The 24,214-nt window shown below is 48.8% G+C and overlaps 10 protein-coding genes across 10 annotated transcripts; 7 read left to right on the top strand and 3 right to left on the bottom strand.

The window, feature by feature from the left end:
- Window positions 1–180: 180 nt before the first annotated feature.
- N7500_006059 (putative Kelch repeats protein) lies at window positions 181–2,312 on the top strand (the record flags this gene model as incomplete). The annotated part of the gene is made up of 3 exons (XM_056677203.1): window positions 181–625; window positions 684–829; window positions 885–2,312. 3 exons carry the CDS (start codon window positions 181–183, stop codon window positions 2,310–2,312), a joined length of 2,019 nt encoding a protein of 672 aa, XP_056532203.1.
- Window positions 2,313–2,369: 57 nt separating this feature from the next.
- On the bottom strand, window positions 2,370–3,884 carry N7500_006058 (pyridoxal phosphate-dependent decarboxylase family protein; the record flags this gene model as incomplete). The annotated part of the gene is made up of 1 exon (XM_056677202.1): window positions 2,370–3,884. The coding sequence occupies one exon, from the start codon at window positions 3,882–3,884 to the stop codon at window positions 2,370–2,372; it is 1,515 nt and encodes a 504-aa protein (XP_056532202.1).
- A 1,453-nt stretch (window positions 3,885–5,337) lies between these two features.
- On the top strand, window positions 5,338–7,444 carry N7500_006057 (Major facilitator superfamily domain general substrate transporter; the record flags this gene model as incomplete). Its single annotated transcript, XM_056677201.1, has 7 exons — window positions 5,338–5,498; window positions 5,556–5,689; window positions 5,811–5,934; window positions 5,992–6,198; window positions 6,251–6,607; window positions 6,663–7,030; window positions 7,110–7,444. The coding sequence occupies 7 exons, from the start codon at window positions 5,338–5,340 to the stop codon at window positions 7,442–7,444; spliced, it is 1,686 nt and encodes a 561-aa protein (XP_056532201.1).
- Window positions 7,445–7,805: 361 nt separating this feature from the next.
- On the top strand, window positions 7,806–9,748 carry N7500_006056 (proline iminopeptidase; the record flags this gene model as incomplete). The annotated part of the gene is made up of 9 exons (XM_056677200.1): window positions 7,806–7,929; window positions 8,002–8,255; window positions 8,317–8,561; window positions 8,631–8,716; window positions 8,769–8,933; window positions 8,983–9,003; window positions 9,061–9,199; window positions 9,264–9,360; window positions 9,437–9,748. 9 exons carry the CDS (start codon window positions 7,806–7,808, stop codon window positions 9,746–9,748), a joined length of 1,443 nt encoding a protein of 480 aa, XP_056532200.1.
- A 245-nt stretch (window positions 9,749–9,993) lies between these two features.
- On the bottom strand, window positions 9,994–12,136 carry N7500_006055 (guanine nucleotide exchange factor MON1; the record flags this gene model as incomplete). The annotated part of the gene is made up of 4 exons (XM_056677199.1): window positions 9,994–10,306; window positions 10,374–10,555; window positions 10,614–11,470; window positions 11,518–12,136. 4 exons carry the CDS (start codon window positions 12,134–12,136, stop codon window positions 9,994–9,996), a joined length of 1,971 nt encoding a protein of 656 aa, XP_056532199.1.
- A 276-nt stretch (window positions 12,137–12,412) lies between these two features.
- Window positions 12,413–18,296, top strand: N7500_006054 (dopey family protein; the record flags this gene model as incomplete). The annotated part of the gene is made up of 8 exons (XM_056677198.1): window positions 12,413–12,503; window positions 12,567–12,691; window positions 12,743–12,892; window positions 12,952–14,799; window positions 14,894–15,177; window positions 15,229–15,455; window positions 15,510–16,975; window positions 17,028–18,296. 8 exons carry the CDS (start codon window positions 12,413–12,415, stop codon window positions 18,294–18,296), a joined length of 5,460 nt encoding a protein of 1,819 aa, XP_056532198.1.
- Window positions 18,297–18,557: 261 nt separating this feature from the next.
- N7500_006053 (uncharacterized protein) lies at window positions 18,558–18,907 on the top strand (the record flags this gene model as incomplete). Its single annotated transcript, XM_056677197.1, has 2 exons — window positions 18,558–18,646; window positions 18,715–18,907. The coding sequence occupies 2 exons, from the start codon at window positions 18,558–18,560 to the stop codon at window positions 18,905–18,907; spliced, it is 282 nt and encodes a 93-aa protein (XP_056532197.1).
- A 964-nt stretch (window positions 18,908–19,871) lies between these two features.
- N7500_006052 (uncharacterized protein) lies at window positions 19,872–20,379 on the top strand (the record flags this gene model as incomplete). Its single annotated transcript, XM_056677196.1, has 3 exons — window positions 19,872–20,005; window positions 20,079–20,184; window positions 20,299–20,379. The coding sequence occupies 3 exons, from the start codon at window positions 19,872–19,874 to the stop codon at window positions 20,377–20,379; spliced, it is 321 nt and encodes a 106-aa protein (XP_056532196.1).
- Window positions 20,380–20,748: 369 nt separating this feature from the next.
- On the top strand, window positions 20,749–21,606 carry N7500_006051 (putative HIT finger domain protein; the record flags this gene model as incomplete). Its single annotated transcript, XM_056677195.1, has 1 exon — window positions 20,749–21,606. One exon carries the CDS (start codon window positions 20,749–20,751, stop codon window positions 21,604–21,606), a length of 858 nt encoding a protein of 285 aa, XP_056532195.1.
- Window positions 21,607–21,835: 229 nt separating this feature from the next.
- On the bottom strand, window positions 21,836–23,948 carry N7500_006050 (putative glycerol:H+ symporter (Gup1); the record flags this gene model as incomplete). Its single annotated transcript, XM_056677194.1, has 4 exons — window positions 21,836–22,849; window positions 22,918–23,496; window positions 23,574–23,641; window positions 23,705–23,948. 4 exons carry the CDS (start codon window positions 23,946–23,948, stop codon window positions 21,836–21,838), a joined length of 1,905 nt encoding a protein of 634 aa, XP_056532194.1.
- Between the last annotated feature and the right edge of the window lie 266 nt (window positions 23,949–24,214).

Here is a 24,214-nt window from a genome sequence, read left to right as displayed (position 1 = left end):
TTCTATGTTCTCATATCTGCAAAAGTTATAATGTAAATAAGATCTAGTGGTGCAAGGCAACATACCTACGGACGTAGATCTGCTATAGAAGGGGGGGCAATTCGGTGTGGGGAAAGGCATAATTTTTGCCCCACGAAAAGCAGATCGCGAAAATTCACCAGTGTTCAACATTGAGCCAAAATGGGTAAAAAAAATAAAAAGTCCGCCGAGCACAAGGATCGTGTAGCAGCAAAGCAGTCAAAGAAGACCGCGCAGAAAGAAAAGAGATCCAAAGCCAAGGGCAAAGATGCAGACAGCGATGCTGAAGACGCAGACTTGGATGCCATTCTGGCCCAGTACGCCGAAGAACAGGCCAAATTCTTGAAGGTCACTGAAGTTCCTTCCGAGCCGCCGATACCACGTTCGTCCGCAACGTTGCTAGCATCTCCATCAAACCGCAATGAGCTGTTCCTTTACGGTGGAGAGTACTTTGACGGAACGCATGCCACTTTCTTCAATAATCTCTTCGTCTATTTGATTGATCGCGGCGAATGGAGAGAAGTGACTAGCCCCAACAGTCCCCTGCCTCGAAGTGGCCATGCCTGGTGTCGGGGAGGAAATTCCGGAGGCATCTATATGTTTGGAGGTAACACTGTCTTGCTTGGTATATTGAAAATTTTCGTGCGGAAACTAACCATTAGCAGGAGAGTTCTCGTCGCCGAAGCAAGGCACGTTCTATCACTACAATGATTTCTGGCACCTAGACACAGCCACAAGAGAATGGACCCGTCTCGAGTCCAAAGGCAAAAGTCCTCCCGCTAGAAGTGGTCACCGCATGACTTATTTCAAGGTATATTATTTGATTTCCGCATCAGTCTTCAATATGAGAGCTAATACGAAGACAGAACTACATTATTCTCTTTGGTGGATTCCAAGATACCTCCCAGCAGACTAAGTACTTGCAGGACCTGTGGATCTATGATTGCAACCAGTATACCTGGTCCAACCCCACGTTGACTTTGGCTTCCCAAAAGCCCGACCCTCGGTCATCATTCTCCCTGCTACCTCACGAGACTGGAGCGGTCATCTACGGAGGTTACTCCCGAGTGAAGGCAGCTGCGGGTGGTGGTAAGCAAGGAAAGGGTGGTGGCCCTCAAAAGATGGCTCTCCGCCCCATGGTTCACCAGGATACTTGGTTCCTAAGAATCACGCCCCCTCCAGCTGAGGCCCCATCATCAACAGTGCCTACAGTCCGATGGGAGCGACGAAAGAAGCCCGCTAATACACCCAATCCGCCCCGTGTCGGTACTACCATGGCATACCACAAGGGCCGTGGAATTATGTTTGGTGGCGTCCACGACGTGGAACTAACTGAGGAGGGCATTGATAGCGAGTTCTTCAATACCCTCTTTGCTTGGACCACTGACAGAAACCGATTCTTCCCGTTGACCCTGCGACGTCCCCGCGCGCCTGGCAAAAAGCAGCTGGCAAACCAAAATGCAAAGTCTAAAAATAGGGGCAAGGCGGACGAGGAGGAACTCTTAGCAAATCTTAAAGCCCTGGAAGCTAAGGTCGGAATTCGTGATGAAAATGACGACGATATGGAAACAAGCACGCCCCAACCAGAGGAGCCCGTAGAGCCCACAAAGCCCTCAGTCGTTCGCTTCGAAATGCCCCACCAGCGATTCAATGCCCAGCTAGCAGTGCAAGATGATACTCTTTTCATCTTTGGTGGTACTTTTGAAAAGGGCGACCGAGAATTCACTTTCGACGACATGTATTCCATTGATCTAGTCAAACTGGACGGCGTCAAAGAAATATTCTACAGGGAGCCTGAGAACTGGAACCTCTTGAACGAGGCTGAAGATAGTGACGAAGACATGGATGATGAAGACGACGATGATGAAATGGACGAAGAGGATGAGGCCGATGCCGAAGCGATGTCTATTGATGCTGCTTCACCTGCCCCGACAGATGTGACGGTGCCATCTGTTACCAAGGACATGGAACAACTCGAGGTTGAGGAAGAGCAAATTGTCAATGACAGCCGACCTTTGCCTCGGCCGTTCGAGAGCTTGCGAGAGTTCTTCAGCCGCACTTCTGAAGAATGGCAGAATATCGTGATGGAAATTGTTAAGGAGAAGGAGCAGTCTGCTGAGAAAACAATCAAGGAACTGCGCAAGGAAGCTTTCTCCCTGTCCGAAGAAAAGTGGTGGGATAGCCGAGAGGAGATCATGGCTCTGGAAGATGAGCAGGAAGCCGCGGGTATTGGAGAGGTTGTTAGCATGTCTGACCGAACTGAAAACATGGGAGGAGCTGGTCGTCGCCGCTGATACCCTCTATAAATATGTCAAAAGAATTTATGCATTGATGCCCCTATTGTTGAGATTCTAAGTCTGCTTCTCTTGTGTATTAATGCCTCCCTGGTTCTGGGCAACCTTTGTCAACACGTCTGTCACCAGCGCAAAATCTCGTTCAACATCAACTCGCCAATTCGAGATCGCAATGCGGCAAGCAGGGTATCCATCCCAGCTAGTACCCGAGACGAACATTTGCGAACTTTCGTTAATTCTGCTTCCTAACTCGCGGTTCAAGCTCTCATCGTTTGCGCGCAACAGAACAGTCATAAATGTCTGATCAAGCAGTTCGGATTTGGACGACACTTGTGGTAGAGCTGTGTACGCAGAATGCTCAAGGACCCACCCGTAGATTTTCCGGGCAAGTCTGATCTGACGCTCTAGCATTTCTTGATACCCAGATTTGCCATACGATAACAGCGATGCATAAACCGGCAACGCTCTGAATCTTCGAGAGTTTTCGATTCCAATGTTCAAAGGCGAGGGGATGGAAGGGCCATCAGAGCTTCCAGCAGCCAAGTAGGCTGCATTTGCATTTTGGAATACCTGCGATGCCACATTGGGGTGTCGAGTAAAGAAAAAGCCGCAGTCATAGGGAACATTGAGAAGCTTATGGCCGTCACCGGTGATCGAGTCCACCAGTTCTATTCCCTCACTGCCCTTCTTGATTGTTGCAAACTCCGGGCTCTCGTCAAGAACACGACTAAATAGTCCAAATGCTGCATCGGCATGTATCCAAGCTCCGTACTTGTCGCACAGCTGGCGAATTTCTCTCAAGTCCGCACCGCTTGTTGCAAAGCGACCAGTATTGACCTCCCCGCACGATATCGCGACGATGCTGACCTTGTCTGTTCTCGCAAGCTCTCTTTGAAGCTTATCAATGTCAAAGCGGAGTGGGTCGTCGGCTCGGCAGATATTGTGTACGTTGGCACGACCGATGCCCAATACACCAGCAGCTTTTACGAGGGACGAGTGTGGCAGTGTTGATAACACCTGTACTCCCGAAAGACCCAGTGCATTCAATACCTGGAATAGACCCTCTTCGCCAACACTCTGGAGTTGACAGCCTTGTCTCTCCGCCGCCTTTTGCAAAACAAACTCACGCCCACATGCTAGGCCGAGAATGTTGCTAGCCGTAGCGCCAGTAGTGAACGTTCCATTGTACCAGATAGAACGCTCTAGTCGAAAGAGATCCAAGAGGAGACCAATTGCGTTGTACTCCACATCGGTGACAATTGAGTGATTTGGAAGATGCACCTGGACGTTCTGGTCGTAAACAGATACAACGTTGTCCGCGAAGAGTGCTGCCGGGGTAGTTCCGCCAGTGATGAAACCATAGTAGTTGGCACTTAAGCTTCCTCCGTTGAATGCCGGGACAATATCATTGATGATGTGTTGCTGGACAGATTCGAGACTGGATCCTGTATCTGGAAGTGTCACGGGCAGAGAAGCTCTAGCTCGCGCCAGGCTCTCGGTACTAGGGAGAACGCCCGACTCCCAGGGTCCCTGGGCAGCCTTCCATAGAGCTTGTTGAAATTCCGTTTGCATGACTGAGATCTGTGTGCGGGAGGAATCAATCAACCTCGCCAATTTATACCAATATACCGGGGTCTCGGGATTTGGAGGTTGAGGCTCCCTATAAGGTTCGGCTGTACCTCCCAAAAACAGCGACAGATCTTACAATATATAAAAGCACCTCTAAGCAAATAGGGAGCGGCTACCGACATGCTCTTTATATTGCGACACCTTCCCCCGCTAAACTACTTCGGGTTTGTCTCCCGCTAGCCATATTCCATTAAACCGTGTAAAGTATTATGTGACTCACGATCTTACCATAACACTTTTTTAAGTAGATTGATCCTAAAAAAGATGTAGACGCTATTTATCCCCCACTTCAAGAGTGTTCTGGTAAAATTGTGGGTCATGTGATAAGAGTTTCAATTACTATAAGGATACGGAATACTACGTACTCCGTGCTGAAATAATTTACTTGGTTTATTCGACTATGGCCAGCGGGAGACAAACCCGAGGTTATTTAGCGGGCAGTGGGTAGTTCTCAACATCTTTGAAAGACACGCCTATAAGGAACGTTGGAAAAATGGGGCAATTTGAAGTCCGGAGTCCGACGCCCGAAGTTCTAGTTGTATTATAGCCTTGGAACTCCTGGAGAAGCTGACTAATAAGCTGGAGATGGAGGCCTATTATAGCCCTAGACTCCGTAGAGATATTCATAGCGCAGGGCCTTAGGTGCCGACCGCGTTTGTCTAGGACCTCACTTGGTGTATGTACGGATTACTATGCAGATTATCTCCAGGATTGTCCCCGGTTTCTCATCCTCATCAGACCTTCTTCCACGTTACCCCTGACACCTTATTGGATGCTAACCACCTGTCAAGTTCGGTAACAAGGTACGGAGCGGATGCTTGATCCTGACTTCGTCTATGAGTTGCTAAGTCACTACAAGTTTCCGTTACTCTCCGAATTTATGGCAGTGCACAAGTCCTTACTTGACGACATTGAGCAACCTTATCTTCATGTACGCCTATTCCAGGGGTACATAGTTAGCCCTGAGCAAGGAGAAGCTGTCTCGGATAACAAAGATAAAACCAGTGGGACCAATGCCTATGATCAAGGCTATCGCTTCTTCTAGACCATGTAGCAGTGGAAAAGACCCAAAAAAGGCTCTCAAAAACTGGTCAAAATTCCAAATCCAAGTTGCGCATGCCCTAGAATAGCAAATCCATGCCAAGCCATATCCAATGCAGTGTATTTAGGTTCAATGATCGGCGCAGATCACTCTTCTTCTGCAGGTAAATATTCCACATTCTATCATCCCGCGTCTCCTGCGTTCCACATGAAGCCCCTGGGGTGAAGATAACGCGGGGCTTGGTCCTACATCGACAGTGGTCACGTTCAAAACTTTCGCTCATGCAACAATGGCTACCACTCCAGTCTTCACCTACTGTTGAAGCCACCATCGACCGTTGAAAGGCCGACAATCATGCCTAGCCATATCAAATTTGCAGAGCCAACTTCAATTCAAGCTAATAAAGGCCGCGCTAGGGGGATCAACCAAGAAAAGGGGCCGGCACAGAGAGCACCTTCTCCAGGAAGTGAAATCGTTTACCCGACAGGATGGAGACTGATGCTTACCACCACAGGGTATGTGCTCAGCCAGGTGCCATATGGCTTTGTATTACGACGACTAATGATCTGCAGACTCTTAATTGGATTTTTTCTCTCGAACCTGGATGTCACAATTGTAAGCTCGGCTCTCACGAGTATCACAGATGATCTGGAAGGCTTCGAGAAGAGAAGCTGGATTATTACTGGATATTTGGCCACCTACACAGGTATGATCCGAAACGCAGTCCTACAATTATTATTTCTTTTGTCTTAATCCAAGCATACGTATCCGGAAACGCCTTCCTACAGTCTCTAGCGCTCTCATTACTGACGTCACATTACTCCCAGGGTCTATGGCAATATGGACAAAAATCAGCGATATAGTTGGTAGGAAACAAACCACAATCGCTTCTCTTGTTCTTCTGCTCGCGTTTTCCATTGGGTGTGGCTGTGCTCATACAGTTAACCAACTGTAGGTCTAACGTAGTTCTGCACTTGCTTTCCGTCTAGAGGCTAACTACTGAGGCAGTATAATATTCCGAGCACTCCAAGGTATTGGAGGTGCAGGTGCATACGCATTGACAATCCTGTGCGTCTACGAGATAGCTCCTAAAACAAAGCTTCCGACCTACAGCAGTCTCATGTCATTCTGCCTTGTCTTTGCATCTTTGATAGGCCCAATAATTGGGGGTGCACTTGCACAAGACTCGGCCTGGCGGTGGACTTTCCTCGTGAAGTATGTAACTGCTCGGCATCTGAGCTAACAGAGATGCTAATTCAATCACCAGTGCGCCGTTGTGCGCTATTGCGATCGTTGCTATCATGGTTGCGATGCCCAAAAACTTTGGTCTTGATCAGCACACTCCTTCATTTCGAACACGAGCCTCATATCGCTCGTTTGCGAATCTGGATATCATGGGATCGGCTTTGATGATGGCTGGCTCATTCTTGATAGTCGCTGTCTTGAACGAAACAAACCTGGCATTCTCATGGTCATCAAGAGACGCAATTGCGCTTCTTGTCCTAGCTGGACTCTCCTGGGTTGCTTTTTTTGCCTGGGAATGGTACATCTCGGGCATACCAGGCAAAGACCCCATATTTCCCAAGCGTTGGCTTTTTGATCGCCCATGGATAGGAATTCTTGTGTGGGTTAATTGAAAGCTTACCAGTATGGTCCAGTTTCTTCTGACACAATTTTAGTTCTTCGTTCATCATCGGCGCACCATACAACGTCGTCCTGGTCTATGTTCCACAGCAAGCACAGCTTTTGTTAGACAAGTCGCCTTTGGATGCCGGTATATTTTTGATTGGTTATTCTGCCGTTGCGGCCATTGCAGCGGCCATTATTAATATCGCCAGCTCTAAGGGACGCATCCCGTTTATTTATACTCTGCTCGTGGGATCCGCAGTCCACACTGTCGGTATAGGGCTTCTCTCGACCATTGCCACCTCTAGGGGCTTTCACGCGACAGACATTGGTTATCTAGTCATTGCTGGGACAGGAATGGGTCTGACAATGGGTATCTTGGTACTGTCGACACCATATATAGTCGAGGATAGAGACCTGGGTATGTGTTCTCCCGAGAAATTCCCTAATTCCAAGGTGACCGATACATTGACTAACTGGACCTTCACTCCTTGTTGCAGCAATTGCCACTGGCACGGTGGTTCAGCTCCGTTTCCTTGGCGGTGCTATTGGCCTTGCCATTGCATCTAATATATTAAATGGCCGTCTAGCGCAGCGTTTACAGGGTGTTATGACATCGCACGAACTGCACCTATTCCTTGAGAACGTGAAAACGATCAAAACTCTACCTGCTCATCTACAAGCGGACGTGAAGAACGTTTTCGCTAGTAGTTTCAATACACAGCTGGTTGTCATGATCGGATTTGCAGCTGCTCAGCTACCAGTGACTCTACTACTGCTCAAGAGAGGCCGGCAGCTTGCGGCCAACAAACAATCGAGTTCGGTACCAGGATGAGAACGGACAATTCTTTATTTTCAATCTTGGAACTGCTTTGGTTTCGGACAGGATGCAGATGTTATAACTAAACACTCACGATTACGCCCATTTTCAATTTGCTACAATGTATCGAACATTATCAAAAAATAGTCCAATTCAGCGCATCTCTTGAGGATCACTTGATGAAGAAGATATTGAGCGTAGCGTCCAACAAAAATACATTCGACATTAGGCATAGCTATATACCTAGTCATATATACACTAGGTTTATTCATCTCTTTATGAATCTATGAAACCGAAGAAGAAAAAAAAGGAAAGATATGTTCCTTTGCTAGGCTGTGTGATGGCAGGTGAACAGCAAAGTCCAGACTAAAAAAAAATGGTGCATTTCTCCGCAAAGCGGCTGCAAAAACGGCTCATCACCAACGCGCGCTCATTCCAGTCCGCGTCAACATCAAATATGGCTGCAAAACTGATCGATCGACGGTTCCATAATGTTTCAGGTCTGTATTGCCTTGTTAATTGTCACTTATTAATCCACTGGTTTCAAAACTGATAAATCTGTCCCTATCCAGGCAAACTTCGGGTTTCCGAGTTGTTCTTTGACGTCCCTGTGGACTACAGCAAGCCTACTGGGGACACGCTGAGGCTCTTTGCACGAAGCATTAGCCGATTGAACAAACCTATTGAGCCTACTAAAGAAGAAGGCAAAGAAACCAAAGAGGGTAAGCTTCCTTGGCTGGTCTACCTGCAAGGTGGCCCTGGCTTTGGATGTGGTGCCCCGCAGTCTTACCCCTGGGTTGAATTCGTGCTCAGCAAGGGTTATCAGGTGTGTCGTGCTTTTCGCAAATTCTACCAATTATAGATTGATGCTCAGCTGTTCTATATAGGTGCTCTTTCTGGATCAGCGAGGCACTGGCCTCAGTTCGACTCTCACAGCGGGAACCCTTGCCCGCCAAGGAGATGCAATCAAACAGGCTGAATACCTCAAGAACTTCCGTGCAGACAGCATTGTTCGTGACTGCGAAGCCATTCGTGATGTTTTGACACAGGATTATCCTGCTGACCAGCGCCGGTGGAGTATCCTTGGGCAAAGTTTCGGTGGCTTCTGTGCCGTGACTTACCTATCAAAGTTGTATGTTTGGAGGTCACCGCACTCCACGTTTGGTCCATGAAAATTCCGCTGACGCTTTTCATCTTCCAGCCCAGAGGGTCTGAGAGAAGCTTTCCTCGCTGGTGGCCTTCCCCCTCTTATCAATGGCCCGGATGCTGTCTACGCGAAGACCTATGGTGCACTCCCCTGTTTCCTTCTGGTTTATACATAACACTGATACAAAAACAGATAAGGTCAAGCAGAGAAATGAGGCTTACTACGAAAAATATCCTGAGGACGTGGACCGTGTTAAGAATATCATGCAATACTTGAACCAAAACAAGGTTGCATTGCCATCCGGATTGCTCACTCCATCTCGCTTCCAACAGCTGGGCATTTTGCTCGGTTTCCACGGTAAGACCCGTATTCAGACATTCGATGTCTTAAAGCTAACAAGATCTAGGTGGGCTCGATAGTCTGCACGGTAAGCTTTGTTTTTCTCGTGAAAAGTGCAACAAAAAAAATACTAACTTGGGTCTAGATATTATTGTCAGAGTCACCAACGATTTGGAGATGTTCGGATTCCTTACTCTGCCGACTCTTTCTGTAGTTGACAGCAATGGCGGTATGGATAAAAACATCATTTATGCCATTCTGCATGAATCAATCTATTGCCAAGGGTAATGATAAGCTCCCCATGCTGTCCATTTCCTGTGACCCATCCATGCCTAACCATGAATATAGAAAGCCATCGCTCTGGGCTGCAGACAGGTTGCGCGCTAGCAACCCGCAATTCCAAATCAATGACTCCCTGTCAGAGATCTACTTCACCGGCGAGATGGTAAATAGCCCAGCAAAGTCCATAAACATAATTGTTTCCAAAAAAAAAAGATTTGACACCATTTTTCACTTTCTAGGTCTTCAAGGATATGTTTGAGTCCTACTCGGAACTCTCCGAGCTCAAAGAAGCAGCTGAAATCCTCGCGACGACAGACGAATGGCCGGCCTTGTACGATGAGGCTCAACTGGCCAAGAATAAGGTGCCAGTCTACGCTGCAACCTACATCGATGACATGTACGTTCACTTTGATTTGGCCACAGCCACTGCTGCCAAGATCAAGAACTCTAAGCAGTTTATCACCAACACTATGTATCACGATGCGCTGCGCAGCAAGTCGGGTGAGGTCATGCGTCAACTTTTCAACCTGAGAGAGGACTCGATTGATTAGTCCATATGCAGTCTTTCATTGCGTACGTATCATGGATTCTCTAGCTACACGATAAATTCAGAATATCTTTTAGTAACTTTTACGAGATGATTCGAGATGTAGAGGTAGGACCAAGATACGTTACAGCGGAACAAATATATATATTGAGCTGGCACGAACGCATTACTGGGTATAATAAATTATGAGATAGTATATATATACAGGCAACGTTCTTCATTGTTTGAGTGTGAAAATATCAGGATATATCAAAAAACCTGTACAATGTGATCAGTGTCCTCACCCTTGCGGTAATAATCATAGAGAGAGAGAGGCAAAGTACGTACCGCACCACCGATGATGAATAACCTCTCTTCCTCACGCTGTACCCACTGGGCAATCCTACTAGCGCTTTGGGCAAGTGCATTTCGATTAGTGTTCGGCTCAGCGATACAATAGAATTCGAATACAGGGGTTACCCATCCAAACGAAGTGGCTGACCGCGAAACGCAATGGTGAACTTTGACGTGGGTATTCTTGGCGTGGATACTTGCGTGCAAGTTGTTATACATCGACATCAACCTACAGAAACAGTCACAATAATTTAGTATTGCAAAACAGTCATGGACATTGGGGGATCAGTACTCACCTCCGTCGTCGTGTAACAGAAGAAAATTCAGGGGTATAAGATGACATCGTGAATTGTACGTTGGCACGCGATTTGTAAAGGAAATGATGGAGTACAGTTCCAGGAACTATATCAGTAGTTGCGGGTCGGCCATTGTCAATTGCTGTTTTGATCTCCTTCAGAGTGCCGTTTCTCTCCATTTGCTATTGTTTCGTCAGTGCCACATGTCGTACTCGATTGTGTAGAATTGTTCAATCTCACCTCCACAAGAGCATCGCGCATTGCTTGCATCTCAAAGAAAGCTTCTTTGTCGGGACTGATAAGGACAATGGCAACAGACTCATCTTTGGTGATCTCTGCGCTGTTTTCGATCTCTTCTCGAATGTCAAGAAAGCTCACATACATGTAGAGGTAGCCACTGCTGTTGAAGCCAGGCAAACAGACGGGAATCCAACTTTCTCCACCGCCAGCTTTAACTCCGTCGGCCTCGAAAACCATGTTGAATAAGAGCTGTAGATCGCCTGGATGTAGCGAGTGCTTCTTCGGTCGAACAACGCTGACGAGTCGTCCGCCGGCCACAAGCAAGCCGTATAGAAGACTGTTAGCTTTAGTTTTTAGAAGTGCATTGTTGATAGTCTGTCGGTGTTGCTTGCGGATCTTCAGACACTCCAATGCCGATAGCAACGTCGATGGAGATCCTCGCGTGAAACTGTCTGCCAGAGATGAAAGAAGTGACTCCGAACCCTGTAAGGGCCGCGATAGATCGGTAGAGGGCCGCACCGAGAAGAGATGGGTCAAAGAAGGCAGTGTTAATGTAGACAGAATCTGCATATATAATGCTTCCAGCTGAAGCCGGAGCTGGTTATCGCTCTCCATCATACGGCTGATTGCTACAAGGTGCAAGGATCCTCGTGTCAATACAACAAATCTAGTGTCACCAGCGGAGAAGCCTCGTAGATGATCACTTGCTTCTTCATAAAATGAAATTATGGTCTGGATGACCCCGACATAACCGGAAATAAGGCCGCTGTCGCCATGCCTTGTCCAAATCGGCTTACCAGCGGCGGAGAGGATCACATAGTGCTTGCGCTTTGATTTCCACCGTTGGAGCAGGAGATCTGATTCGGGTTAGTATTCTGAGACAAAAAGTCCATTGATCATTGACCCAGACCTTCATTATCACCTTCCTCATTAAGCTCGCCAACTGCTTCAAATTCGCTCATAATTCCATCGTCATCTATGTCGTCCGCTGCAAATTCAGGGAAGTCAAGTAGACCTGTAGCTCCCCGACTTTGGTTACCGGGCGCTGAAGCAGCAAAGTCCAAGAAAAGCGATTCAACATCACCGGAATCGCCGTTTGGGATTGAGCTTCTGATACTAACAGAGTCCCCAGCTTCGCTAGCCCGGGAGCTCGCCAACTGGCCGAGGCTCACCCTGGCCTTTGGACCTTGACCCAGACCGCGAACAGCCAGTGTCGAGTAAGCACTCTCAGCTTCGGATAATTGTGTTTCAATATCGGTCCGTGAGATAGCTGTCGTTGCCTCTGCCTGTAGAGCTGCTCGGGAACCCGTTTCATCGTTCAGTAGACTCAACGTATTTGGTCGCGGGGGTAAAGGTGGTCGCTCCCCCTCCGAGCTGTCGCTGTGCCCATCGTGATCTGGGATTGATGGGCTGGAAAGATATGATTGCTTTGATGTCTCGACAGGCTGCTGGCCGTCGGTCTTTGGGTCTTGCTGTGTATTCATCCCCGCTGTGGACATGCGCTTTTTGACGCGGTCGCTCATCGCGGGTCTTCAGGCCATTAAATACTCATTGTTTCTTCCAAATTTCCGGAGTCTTTGATCAGTTGTGTTTTGCGCTTTGATAGTTGCTGGGCGTTGACGTCGGCGACTCGGAGCTACCCCAAGGCGGAACAAAACAATTGAACGTGGCCGCCTGCGTGTCTTCTAGTCAACATTCAACCGCCAACTCCCTTTCCCACAGGGTCATCATCGATGTCCTAAATATGACGGAGGGTAGTTCAAAGCTTTTACAACAATTTCACGTCCGTTATTGGCACCATGAGCCTTGATCCCAGTGTCTTTCCGAGGTCGGACTCCCCCGCAAGCTCCGAGAGCTCCTTGACACGTTCCCGTTTACAAGGCAAGGAAGGTATGTGCTCACCTCGAAGAATCGCACGAGAGTACTGTGTCTAATTATATCTGGTGTCTGTAGGGTCACTCAAAAAAGACAAGCACTATCGCCGATATGCATCTAGTGTTGAACGAGCGCTTTCGCTCTTCGACAACGCTCTCCAAGAATGGGCCGACTATATCTCGTTCCTCGGTCGCCTTTTAAAGGTGAGCTCGCTCGACTTGAAAGCTGAACCATCGCTAAGCATGAATTATTAGGCACTCCAAACCCATCCACCTGATCAGCCCGTCGTCCCTCATAAAGTGTTAGTGTCGAAGCGACTCGCTCAGTGCTTGAACCCATCCTTACCATCAGGTGTGCACCAAAAGACACTTGAAGTCTACACGTACATATTTGGCTTGATCAAGGTATGGATGGCCTCCTGAGTGGCTGAATGGTGTGTTTACTGATATCTGTTTACAATCAGCTTGAGGGATTATCACACGACCTGCCTTTATATCTCCCTGGCCTTGCGCCAACATTGACTTTCGCCTCGCTTACTGTCCGTCCACTGTTTCTGTCTTTGGTAGAGGGATATATCGTTGATCTGGAACCATGGGCTATTCGGCCAGCCTTGAAAGCAATCATTCTAGCGCTACTTCCAGGCCTTGAAGAGGAAACAAGTGACGATTTTGAGCCAACACTGCGCACAATTAATAAACTACGAGACGCTGCTGGACAACTTGAAACACAAAGAACGTCTGAGGCCGGGGCATCTGGGCAGTATTTCTGGCAATGCCTCTTTCTCGCATCTATCACGAACCCTAGTCGACGGCTTGGCGTCCTTGCATATTTAAATCGCTACCTCCCGAAGTTAGGTATCGCAGACCGTCGACCAAGCACGGCTGGTGGGAGCGATCCACAGAACATCCCACCGGAGATATTGGCTGCAGCCGACTCTGTCATTCTGCCCGAGCCTGGCCTCTTGATTCGGTGTGTTGCATCGGGCTTATCTGATGACCAGCTCCTTGTCCAACGTAACTTCCTCGATATTCTTGTCACCTACCTTCCACTCAGCTCTCCAATACTGCAAAGCAAAATTGCGGCTAGCGATCTTCGAACTTTAGTAATCGCAGCAGTTGGTGTGGTCACTCGGCGAGACATGAGCTTGAACCGCCGACTCTGGGCTTGGTTCTTAGGACCGGATTCCCCAAACGATAGCTCTTCAATGGATGATCGAAAATTCTCGACGGATACCGCCGGCTCTGCCTCCGTTGATGGAAACGAACTCACACAATCACAATACTTTAGCCGGGTAGGCTTACAGCCATTAGTCACTGGTCTACTGGATATGATCAAACAAGCACCGAACATTCCGTCCGATAGAACCAAACCCTTCCGCATAGCTCTGTCGCTAATGGATCGCTGGGAAATCGGTGGATATATTGTCCCTGCAGTTTTCCTGCCCACTGTGCGCAGTGTTCAGGCGTTTGAATCTACAGCCCCCCAAAACCACTATGAAGAGGTTTTCCGCAGTGCAAGCGCCTTCTTTGATGGCGTTGAAAGTGGTGTGATATTCTCTGAGCTTCTGGGTTTAGTTGATTACCGGTCTTCTGGTATAGACATTGATAGTGAGCAAGTGTTGCGTGACCTCGATCTTGCACAGTTTATCATTGAGAATTTCAATGTGCGCGAGGAGGACATGGTTCAGATCCATGTGCCTTTGCTTACATTGTCAGTGCTTGTGAAAATGAGAGAGATTTCACCCAAGGAGAGCACTGCCAACAAACAGGCCGTGACCGCTGCATTGAACAATGTTCTCAAATCGTTGACCGGCTTACTCACAGAGCGTGTGTTTTCGAGAAAGGCGGGACCTGAAAAGACTGCTGGGAACGATACAAAGGGCCGCGGTACTGATATCTTGCGAACTGTCCATAATTTCTATGAGCAAAGCAAGAATAGCTTGGAGCTTCCAGCTCTTCCCTATGCTCCCAAGAATCTTGGTGAAATGATCATTCGAGAGGCTCATGAACTAGCTATCGCGGCGCTGGCAAGTCGGGATGGCAATCTATCCCTCCATGAACCACTCGATGTTCTTGTGACTTTGCTCAAGAAGCTTCCAAAGTCCCGTGTTTTACGAGACCGAAAACTGTATGAAGCGCTCTCTCGGCGACTGGGTTCAGGGAAGGACAAGCCAACCACCGCCTCCTTCTCAGTCATATCGACAATTACTTCCACGGTGACGAGTTTGTTTTTCATTCAGACGCCCGGCTTCTACGTCAGCTATGAGGATGCTTGCGATCTGATCACCCCCCCTTGTCAACCAGCTGTGGTGGTACTTATCACCTCTTAGTCCAAAATTCCACGTGGAAGCTGTGCGCTGCTTATGGCTCCTGCACTCAATTTCCTGGGTTGACCATCTCGTTGAGGCGTCCCTGACAGCCTTAATGGTCAATGTGTCGACCGCAGCATCCCGCCACCTCTCGTCCGAGGAACAAGCCGAGCGATTCTATGTCTTGTGGAACCACAGTCATCACAATACACATGAGCAGCCACCAAAGCAAGTGGTTGATGTTGGAGGGACCCTGTTCTCTTACCAGTGCTCTATGCTTGAGCGTCCGCTTTTTATTGTCCTTGATCTTCTCTCTCAAGAGTCAAGTGATAGTTCGCAGAGCGTTCAACTATGGCTGCAAGACTTGCCATCTATCCACAAGTAAGTCGGCTCCTCGTCCCAACTCGCTTTTTAGATCTAATATTTTACCAGGGTTTTCCATGTGGTCATCTCAAATATTGATGAGCTGTCCGAGCATGATGGAACCAGCGGTAAAAAGATAGGCAATTACTCAATTTCCCCGGACGACTATAAGGAGTGTGACTATCTGCTACAGACAGCCTCAAATATCATCTCTGCGCTTTCGCAAAATGGATGGGTCGCACTTCTTACTCATGTGTTAGGCAATGAGAAGCGTCTTGAGACACCCAACTCTGAAGGTGGGTAGTCCATCTTCTCACGAATGATTGTTGCTAATATGGAATCTTGGATAGAAAATGCAGACTTCAAAAGCCTCCATTCCGCCATATTTGAGGCGTGTCTTCGAATTGTCAGCACACTACCCCCAGCTTCTATGGAAGTCAATCTAGATGGTGAACGACTGCATAAGGACGCACTCCAACTCATGCGGCAACTTCTTCTTGGTCCTGGAGCAGAAGAATTAGTGGAGTCCGGCATTGATGAGTTCTTAGTGGAACGCCTTCTTGTATCTTCCGATGGGGGCAGTATTACGGTGCAGGGTGCACTGATCGACGCACTCCTTGCTGCATTGAAGGTGCGATTTGCGCAAGCATATCTACCACCACCGCCTCCTCGGCCGAAAGATTTGCGAGCTGCCTCTCGAGATCGGCTGACCAGTCCTTCAATCTTGTCTTTCACCAGTGACAAGGGAGACAGGAGACAATCGCTACCACAGCTACCGCAGCCGCCAGACCGGCTTCTAAATTGCCTTCTGAAGGGTATTAGCTCACCAAAATCCCGAGAAATTGTAGACAAGTGGATAGTGTTGCTCTGCGAGGTGCTCCCTCTATACTCAGGTTCTATATTCCAGATCCTATTGATGCTTGTGGAATGTTTCTGCAGGGAAATCCGAGCATCATATGATAGACTCCAGTTGTCCTTCCAGCAAACAGAGGATTGGCCGCAGGATCGTTCCGAGCATGTCACGATTGCTCTTTTGAGTGGTCTTGAGACCTGTATCGCAAATGCCCACGAACGTCTCATCGTGGAAGAGTCCAACGTTCCAGCAGTAAAGAGCCCTGATCAAGCACAGGGCTTTTTCGGAAATATGGTGTCTGGAGTATTCAACTCGGAGGGCGGACAAAATCGTCCAAATACCGCCAATGATCGTCTCACTGTTCTTCTCTGTTTCCAAGACGCAGTTCGCTTATGCTTCTCCATATGGGCATGGGGTGCAGGAGATCATAGCGGATCCCCTCCTGATTGCGAATCTCTTGCCTCATTTCAATACACCTCGTTGCGAATGAGAAATCGCTCACGGCGAATCTTGGAGCACTTCTTCACCGCAGAGGCACTCGAGTGTCTTGAAACCTTGGTGGAAATGTGGACCAAGTCTGACACGGAGACAGCGTCACTTATTTTCAATCTCCTCCATACACTCGATGGGTCAAGCCCCAAAATTACTATTCCTGCCATTTTCAACGCAATCTACACTCGCACTAATCCCAGTGCGTTGGAGCCTAGCCGGAAGTCTTCGCTGACGTCCAATCTTTCTGAGTCTGAGCTTGCTAGCTTTTTGGTTACTTATGCGCGGTCACTGGACGATGATGTCCTTGATGAGATTTGGTCAGACTGCACAACTTTCTTGCGCGATGTTCTTAGCAATCCGTTCCCGCACCGACAGATCCTTCCACGTCTGATTGAATTTGCAGCTATTTTGGGGGTAAAGTTGGAGAATACAACCTTTGGCGAAGATCGCCGGATGCGAAAGGAACTTGGAGTATGTATATTCACTGCTGGTTCTACTATCGCCACTAACAGTCATATCGCAGGATGTTCTCCTACGACTCCTTACCGCAGTCTTTACCAGCAAGCCCCTAGGCCTCAACCAAGATACCGGGTCTATGGCAAGATCTTCGGTGGATCACGATCGTACCTCGGTCTCTCACACTGGACCCGATGACATGTTGAGTATTTTAGCGGTCTCTATGCCGTCGTTCATCACGACCCTGGGTGATTCAGATCGGATCAATACTGCCATTACTGGTGTCTCGACTAATGTAGTTGGCCCTCTCATTCGGTCACGTCTCTTCCCTAACAATCTCAACCGTAATGTCATGGTTCTTCTACAACAAATGGCAAAAGTACCAGCTGCGGCGAAAATGTGGAAGAAGGACATATCTGACGCGTTCAATGATGCCCGATTCTTTGGAATGCAGTTGGATTTGGTAAAGAACAGCTGGATGGACCTGCTACGCCAGTGGGTTCTTGCCGACAAGGAACGGCTATCTGAACTTCTTGTCCGCCTTCCACCACCAAGCTCAGCGGGTATCATGTTCGGCGTAGGAGCCTCTGCGGCCCGGTTGGAAGCTGATCGCAAAGCGCAGCTCAATCTCCGGCGAATCGCGCTGCTCGTGCTTTCCGCTAGCGACGATTACTTTGTTGGTGAATTGCCGGCATTACTCCAGAAATTGGAAGACCTTCTTGCGGCGACCAGCGCCTCGTCACCATCTTCTGCCACTCGGGCGGAAGTATTCATGGTCCTTCGAGCAGTCGCGCTCAAGACCTCGGCCTCGACCATGGCGCCCTTTTGGCCTTTGATCAACACGGAACTACAAGAAGCCATCTCTGCGGTACCTCAGGGCTCTCAGCCAGAGCTCTACAACCCCTACTCACTGCTCCAAGCGTGCAAGCTTCTCGACGTACTACTTGTCCTTGCCCCAGATGACTTCCAGCTCCTTGAATGGCTTTTCGTCACCGACACAATTGATGCGGTCTATCCGCCAGACCGCTGGGAGCCCATTGCTCTTGCAGACGAAGTTTCTCAGACTTTCGGCCCACGCAGTGCAGGCTCACCCACGGTCCTCACGGAGCCCAACGAGCCCCAGGCTCACAGTGGTCTTAAACGGCCATGGCTCATCTCAGACTGGATCCGAGAGACAGCCAAGGACGAGATTGTCGACCGGGTCCTACGGCCATTCTTCGCTCGATTGAGTATCTATGTGTTTGAGAGCACGTACGGCATGGGCAGCGTAGATCTGATAGTGTGCCGGGATGATTTGTTGGCGGATCTCTTCAACGAGAGCACAATGGCCAATTAAGCGAAAGCCAAAATTCATGCATTTTAGCTTTGTTACTAGATATCGCAGAGCGACTCCAAATATGACCTTTCTATGTATACAATTACACCTTCGGCTGAGGTCTACTAGGGGAAATGTACGTGCGCTCGAAGCCAAGAGATGAGCTTTGGGCCAAATCACACGTCCCTCCGGTTTCCACAGGCAGGAACGAGGAACGACCCGCTTGAATCAGCATTGTAGATTGAACACTTGTGCGGGTAATCGTGCCTGCAGCAACACCAGATGCACCTACAGCTGAAGCCCTCCTTCACTCTATCCACAGCCAGCACCTGTCCGGCCTTCCACATCACGCCTACGGGATTTCAGATACTGTATGCGATTGCACAAATTGGCTCTTTGGTGCAGATTCTGATGCCAAAGCTAGCTTTAATTGCATCAGCACAGCATTGGCGCACCATGGAGTCGAGGAACAGCTGCCCACAATCCAATTGCAAAATGAAGTTGCGGCGCAAGGCGTCGTGAAAGCGAGGTTCTTTGGGGGATGGGATCTATGGACTGTCTCCGCCATCATGAGCGAGAGTCAGGAGGACAGCAGTGAAGTGGAAAACTCGATTATAGTGCGGATACCCTGAATGAAGAGAGAGTACGAATGTTGTTGCATGCATTGGTAGCGGAGGTGCGTTGGTTGCGGCTTTTCGCCACTCTGTAGGCGGCAGAGAGGTGATTCAAATTGGCAGGTGTGGATGCGTCGTCAATTCGAAAACATTTATCATCTGCATGGAAATAGATCACCATATCCGCGATCTACATAAATTAGAATTAAAGGTTGGTCACGGAAGGGGTGCTCATTATTATAGAGTAGATAGTACTTACTTTCGCTAATAACACTTGATCATAGCGAGACCTTCTAATATCTTTAGCTTTAAAATTTGGAGGGAGCTATCCGTAATTTGAAAAGTATTCTAGTCTAGCTTAGGTTTCCTTGTGGAGAATAGTATCCAATAATAATACCTATTAGACTAAACTAGGGGTATAGGTATAGCTACGGAGTACTATAGACGTATTTAGATGTCAAAATAAGGGGGGGAGAATATAAAGGCTTTCACCTAGGAAATAATTCTACTATGGCTAACCTAGGGGGTTAAAAAACGATAGGGAGAGAGATATTCATAGTATGAGGGTACCGAGGTGAAGGAGAAGAAGTATGTTATAGATCTACGCTAGGCTAGGCAATGGTGATCTAGTACTATCAAGGGGAGCTATTTTTGGCGTCGCGGTGGTCGTAAATGGAAAGGAGAACCTATTAAGGTCCAGTACAAGGATCTAACTAGGATAACGACCAATAGGGCTTGGTGGGTATAGAATAGTGGTGATCAAGATTGATAGGGTCGAGCTTATTTGGCGGCGATTTCACAAGTCTTATATTCGATATGGACTCCCCCTTGTTTGTATACAAAAAGGCCTCAGGTCTCCAAGTTCCGAGCCGCCCGGACCTCCGCAATTTATCAACGTCACTTCCAACAAATTCACCTTGCCACCATCTTCCATCAAACAATCCATAAATTTCCCCTCTACACTTGAAATTATATTGTCAATATGCCTGTTGGCACCAAGATCTTTCTTCCTTTGCGCGGACGCATCGGTATTCGGTCCTTCTCATCATCCCGTGCCCGCTGGGAGTCCGCCGTGCCGCTACCGTCAAGCAAGCCCGTAGGAGCTTTCCGAGGAGGGTATGGAAAATTCTCCTTGACGATCAATGTCAACAATCAAGCATTTCTAAGTGCTATTGCTAATGCCTGACAGTGTCTTTGGGTTCCTGACCGGATCTGTCGCTGCTGGCGCGTCGGTGTACTGGTACATCCTAGCTGAGTACCGCCTGGCCAATGAGATGCTGTCTGATGACATTGCGGTACGTCTATAGCTTGCCAACTGCTGAGTCTCAGTGACTATCTGGGTCTCTCAGAGGGCCTCTCTATTTTCCTTCTGATTTTGAACTTTGCATAACTGATTGTCTGCTCTACAGGCGCTTCAAAAGGCTACTATCAAGCTCCAGTCATACATTACAGAGCTGGAGTCTAAGGTGAATCAATTGAACAAGAAATAAATGCCATTATGTCTGATATGTGTATCTATTATTGCTTGGGGTGTTGGGTGTGTTTGATTTCTGTGCATAAAGCTTGTCAACACTAGACATGCAGTCTACTATCACTCTTTTAAGGGTCGGGGCATAGCTTTTGGTTTTCTTGTTTTTTTTTTTCTTCCTTTTTTGACATGAGATTAGTCCCAAAATTTCAAATACCAGCATTTCCTTTCCTAATAATTGATCAAGTAAAGCTTTACTGCTATATTGTACTATCTCCAACTGCCAGACTCCGCTGCAAACAAGACAAACAATGCACAATCGCCACTAAATCCCCGGGCCATCGTCCACTTCCGCATCACCACCAGACCATCCCAACACCGCAAAACCAAGATGTTTCGTGTCGAACTTGTATCAGACACCTCAACGGCCACACCAGGCTGGTCCTACGCCCCAACCCGGGGCTTCGACCCCACACAAGCCATGGCCCCAACCCTAGGCCGCAAACGCGGCATCCGCGACGCCGGCAAGGGCGGCGACATTTCCTCCCGACAAGCGAACGCGATCGCACGTCACATCGCCGAACTAGATCGCGAGAACCAGCGCGACGTCTCCATCCCAGCACCGGTGAAACAGGCCCGAGAAGCCGGCGCACGCGGCACACGAGCAAAAACCACCTCGAACGTCCGCCGCATCCTACAATCCCAAAAGACCTTCCGGAACCACCTAGACGACGAAGAAGCAGCAATAGCCTCGGGAAGTGGTGGTGTAGCTGGCATGCAGGGTGCGGGAGGCGCGAACATCATCGCGGCTAAGGGAGGCAAGGCTGCTGCGCGCAGCTCAACACCGGCTAGCACAGCAGGCGTCAAACGTCCCTCGGCGGCTATGGCGGGTGTGAGAACAGGTGCATCGACGCCTGCGCGAGAAACCACAGATGCTGAAACTGATGTCGACGATGAGACGTCGCGAAAACCGAAACTTATCAAGTCTGAATATGATAATGATCCTTTGCTGCGCTCGTATGCACCCCCTGTGCCTTCTGACCGGCTGATGCAGCGGCTTCTGGCGGAGGCGCCGCTTTCTTATAATGCGTCGCGTGCGAAGCCGCAGACGTCGGGGCGGCCAGGGCGGCACTTTTGTTGTATGTGTGGATATTGGGGGAAGATTCGGTGCAAGAATTGTCATTTGAGGACTTGTGGCTTGGATTGCTATAAGGTTCATGAGGATTCGAGGTGTGGTGCTTTCTTCTAGAAGGTTTTTGGTGCGTGTGTCTGTATACTATTGAGAAGGAGCTTGACCTGGCCCTGTTCTGCTGATGACTTGATGAATTGATACCAAAAACTGTACAATAGACAAATATTAATGTGACATCCAAAATAAGACTTGTTTATTTATCATCTCAATATGTAGATAGGCTCTCGATGCGATAGGTAAAGTCAAATTTCTAACATGCCCAAAGAAAAAGGCTGCGTGAAAAGGCTCAACATTTCAGATTGATTCCCGCGCGGAGCTCGTCTTCGCGAACCTCAAACATAACCTGCACGCCGACAAAGAGTACTACGCAGCAGGAAACCATATATGCCAGGCCAGAGTATGAGCCCGTTAGGCCGGCAAGCAGATCCTTTAGTCCATCCATACCTAATGCAAAGCCAACCAAATTTGCGATCATCATCATGAGGACATTCCCAACGGAGCCAATGCCACAGATGACACGATATAGAGTGGGATGAGAGCGCCAGCGATTGGCCGGGAAAAGCATACCTCCCAGAACTTCTGGTAGAACGAAGAGAGTAACGAGCCAGCCCCACATGAGCAAGCGGAGGTTGATATCGTGCCATAAGGCGACGAAGGTAAAGACCAGCAGGAAGTTGCGGACTTGGAGGAACGTTCCCATGAACTTAGACTGCGGAGATGAAGCTGGTTTGGGTGCTCCTGGTGGCCGGCGTCCGCCACCGCCGCCGCCAAGAGGGATGTAGACGTAGCGGACGATCCAACGGTTGTAGGAGCGGTGCCAACCGCGCCAAAAGGCGAGGGCGGAGTAATTGTTGGACATGCACCGGACCATGTTCTCCGGTGGATCAATCCCATCTATAAGGGCCCAGAGACGGAAGAATCGCCAGGGAATGAGGAGTTTCAGCCAGATTATGTGCAGGTTGAAGAACGCGAGCATACTCAGTTGGCCCGGGGTGAAGACGGACCAGTCTGGGTTAGCTTTGGAGATTGCTACTGCATAAATATAATGGAGGATAAGCTCCATGCAGAGCAGAGTGAGGCCAAAGCGGACGGCGTACATCATGATGCGAGCTCGAGTGAGCGACGCCGATGTATATCGCTGTTGAGATACGTAGTCGTTGAATGTCAAGATCGGGCCAGCCACGTACAAAGGTGCGTAGAGCACATAGGCGATGTAGTTGCGGAATGTAAAAGCGGTTTCTTCTGCAGGGATCTTGACCCGTTCACGGTCAGAGAGGGCCGCAGGGTCCAGTTGCTTCTTCTTGTAGAATTCGGTCAGTTTGATTGTCACATAAGGGTTAATGGCTTATCGGCCACGCGAATACCTACTTCAATTGGGCTTGCTGCAGGGTAGTCTGCACTCCAGTGGTGATCCATGTTGAAGCTAATGAGGCGCAACACCGTGACTTTGAAGAAGATCTCCCATCGCGGCATCAGTCCCCCGAGATCATCTAGAGTCTGAGCCCATTGGACTAGCACTGTGGCATCATCTTCTAACTTGCCAGACCCGGGAGCAAACACCTTCGCTATCCGCTCAAAAGAGTAACCACCGCTTAGTTCGTTGGCAAACAAGACGCAGATGTTGAAGATCCATGTGGCGGCAGGCACGTATGAACGAGGAAGATCCTTGCCGATCCGGAAGTTGATATATAAAATCGACAAAACTTTGAGAGCGGATACCCCGTGAAGCGCTGTGATGAAGATCAGTCCGAACCAAAAGTCGAAGCGCATTCGCTGTTCAAGTTGCGCCTCGGCCGCACCATTTACATGGCTCAATTGTTTCGTTTCCACCTTAGGGCGGCTCGTGAGCGACTGATAAACACGGCGAGCCAAAGGATGGGCGATTAAGAGTAGTAGAAGTATAGGGATATTGTCGCGAAAGCCTTCATATTGCGAATCGGAGTTGTCCTAAGGGCGTTGGAGCAACAATGTCAGTCCGAAATGGTCTCGTAGACGTAGCTGAACGCCAAGTGTGGCGCACTTACCACCTGGCGGCCAGGGATCCAACCGGTTGACAAAAGGTGAGAGTATTTAGAGTAGCTTGGGTGGCTTTCTGTGACATTGATCCCCAATCAGCATTTCGAGGCTCAGCGTTTTCTCCAGTGCCTGCACTCACCCTTCGAGACATCAATGACAGTCTTGAACATCAATGGGACAAGAACAATAAAGAACAGGTAATAGACAAAGAATTCTGGTGTGCGCCAAAGTGAAGGTGACGCGCCCTGGGCGATTGCATTGGCGCGGGCATCTTTGGCGGAGGAGCCTCGTGTGGCTTGGGCAGGGAGTGCGGTGGAAGTGAAACGGGTGTCAAGGGTGTTTAGCGAGTAGATCCGCCGAAGCCAGGCGAAAATGGAGGGCATTTTATAACAGTGGCATGGCCGGCACAGGGTTTGGAGAAGTTGAAGTCGGAGATGTTTGAGATTCCAGTGTTTACTCAGGGGCCGAGGAACCGCCACTTGGTAGGTGGCCTCAATGTACTAACTCGACACGGATCTCAAAGGATTCCAATGTAAATTAAAACAAGAATAAAGAACCGGGCGCTACGGATTTTCATTTCATATCAACATACGTGACTTAAATTGAGGGACTACCTAGGTACCCTTTAGACGTAGATCCCATTTACCCA

The sequence above is a fragment of the Penicillium coprophilum genome (genome assembly GCF_028826855.1).
Source record: "Penicillium coprophilum strain IBT 35676 chromosome Unknown utg000004l_segment0_segment0, whole genome shotgun sequence".
NCBI classification, from domain to species: domain Eukaryota; kingdom Fungi; phylum Ascomycota; class Eurotiomycetes; order Eurotiales; family Aspergillaceae; genus Penicillium; species Penicillium coprophilum.
Note: the sequence above shows the minus strand (reverse complement) of the source record. Positions and strands in the feature narration are given on the sequence as shown.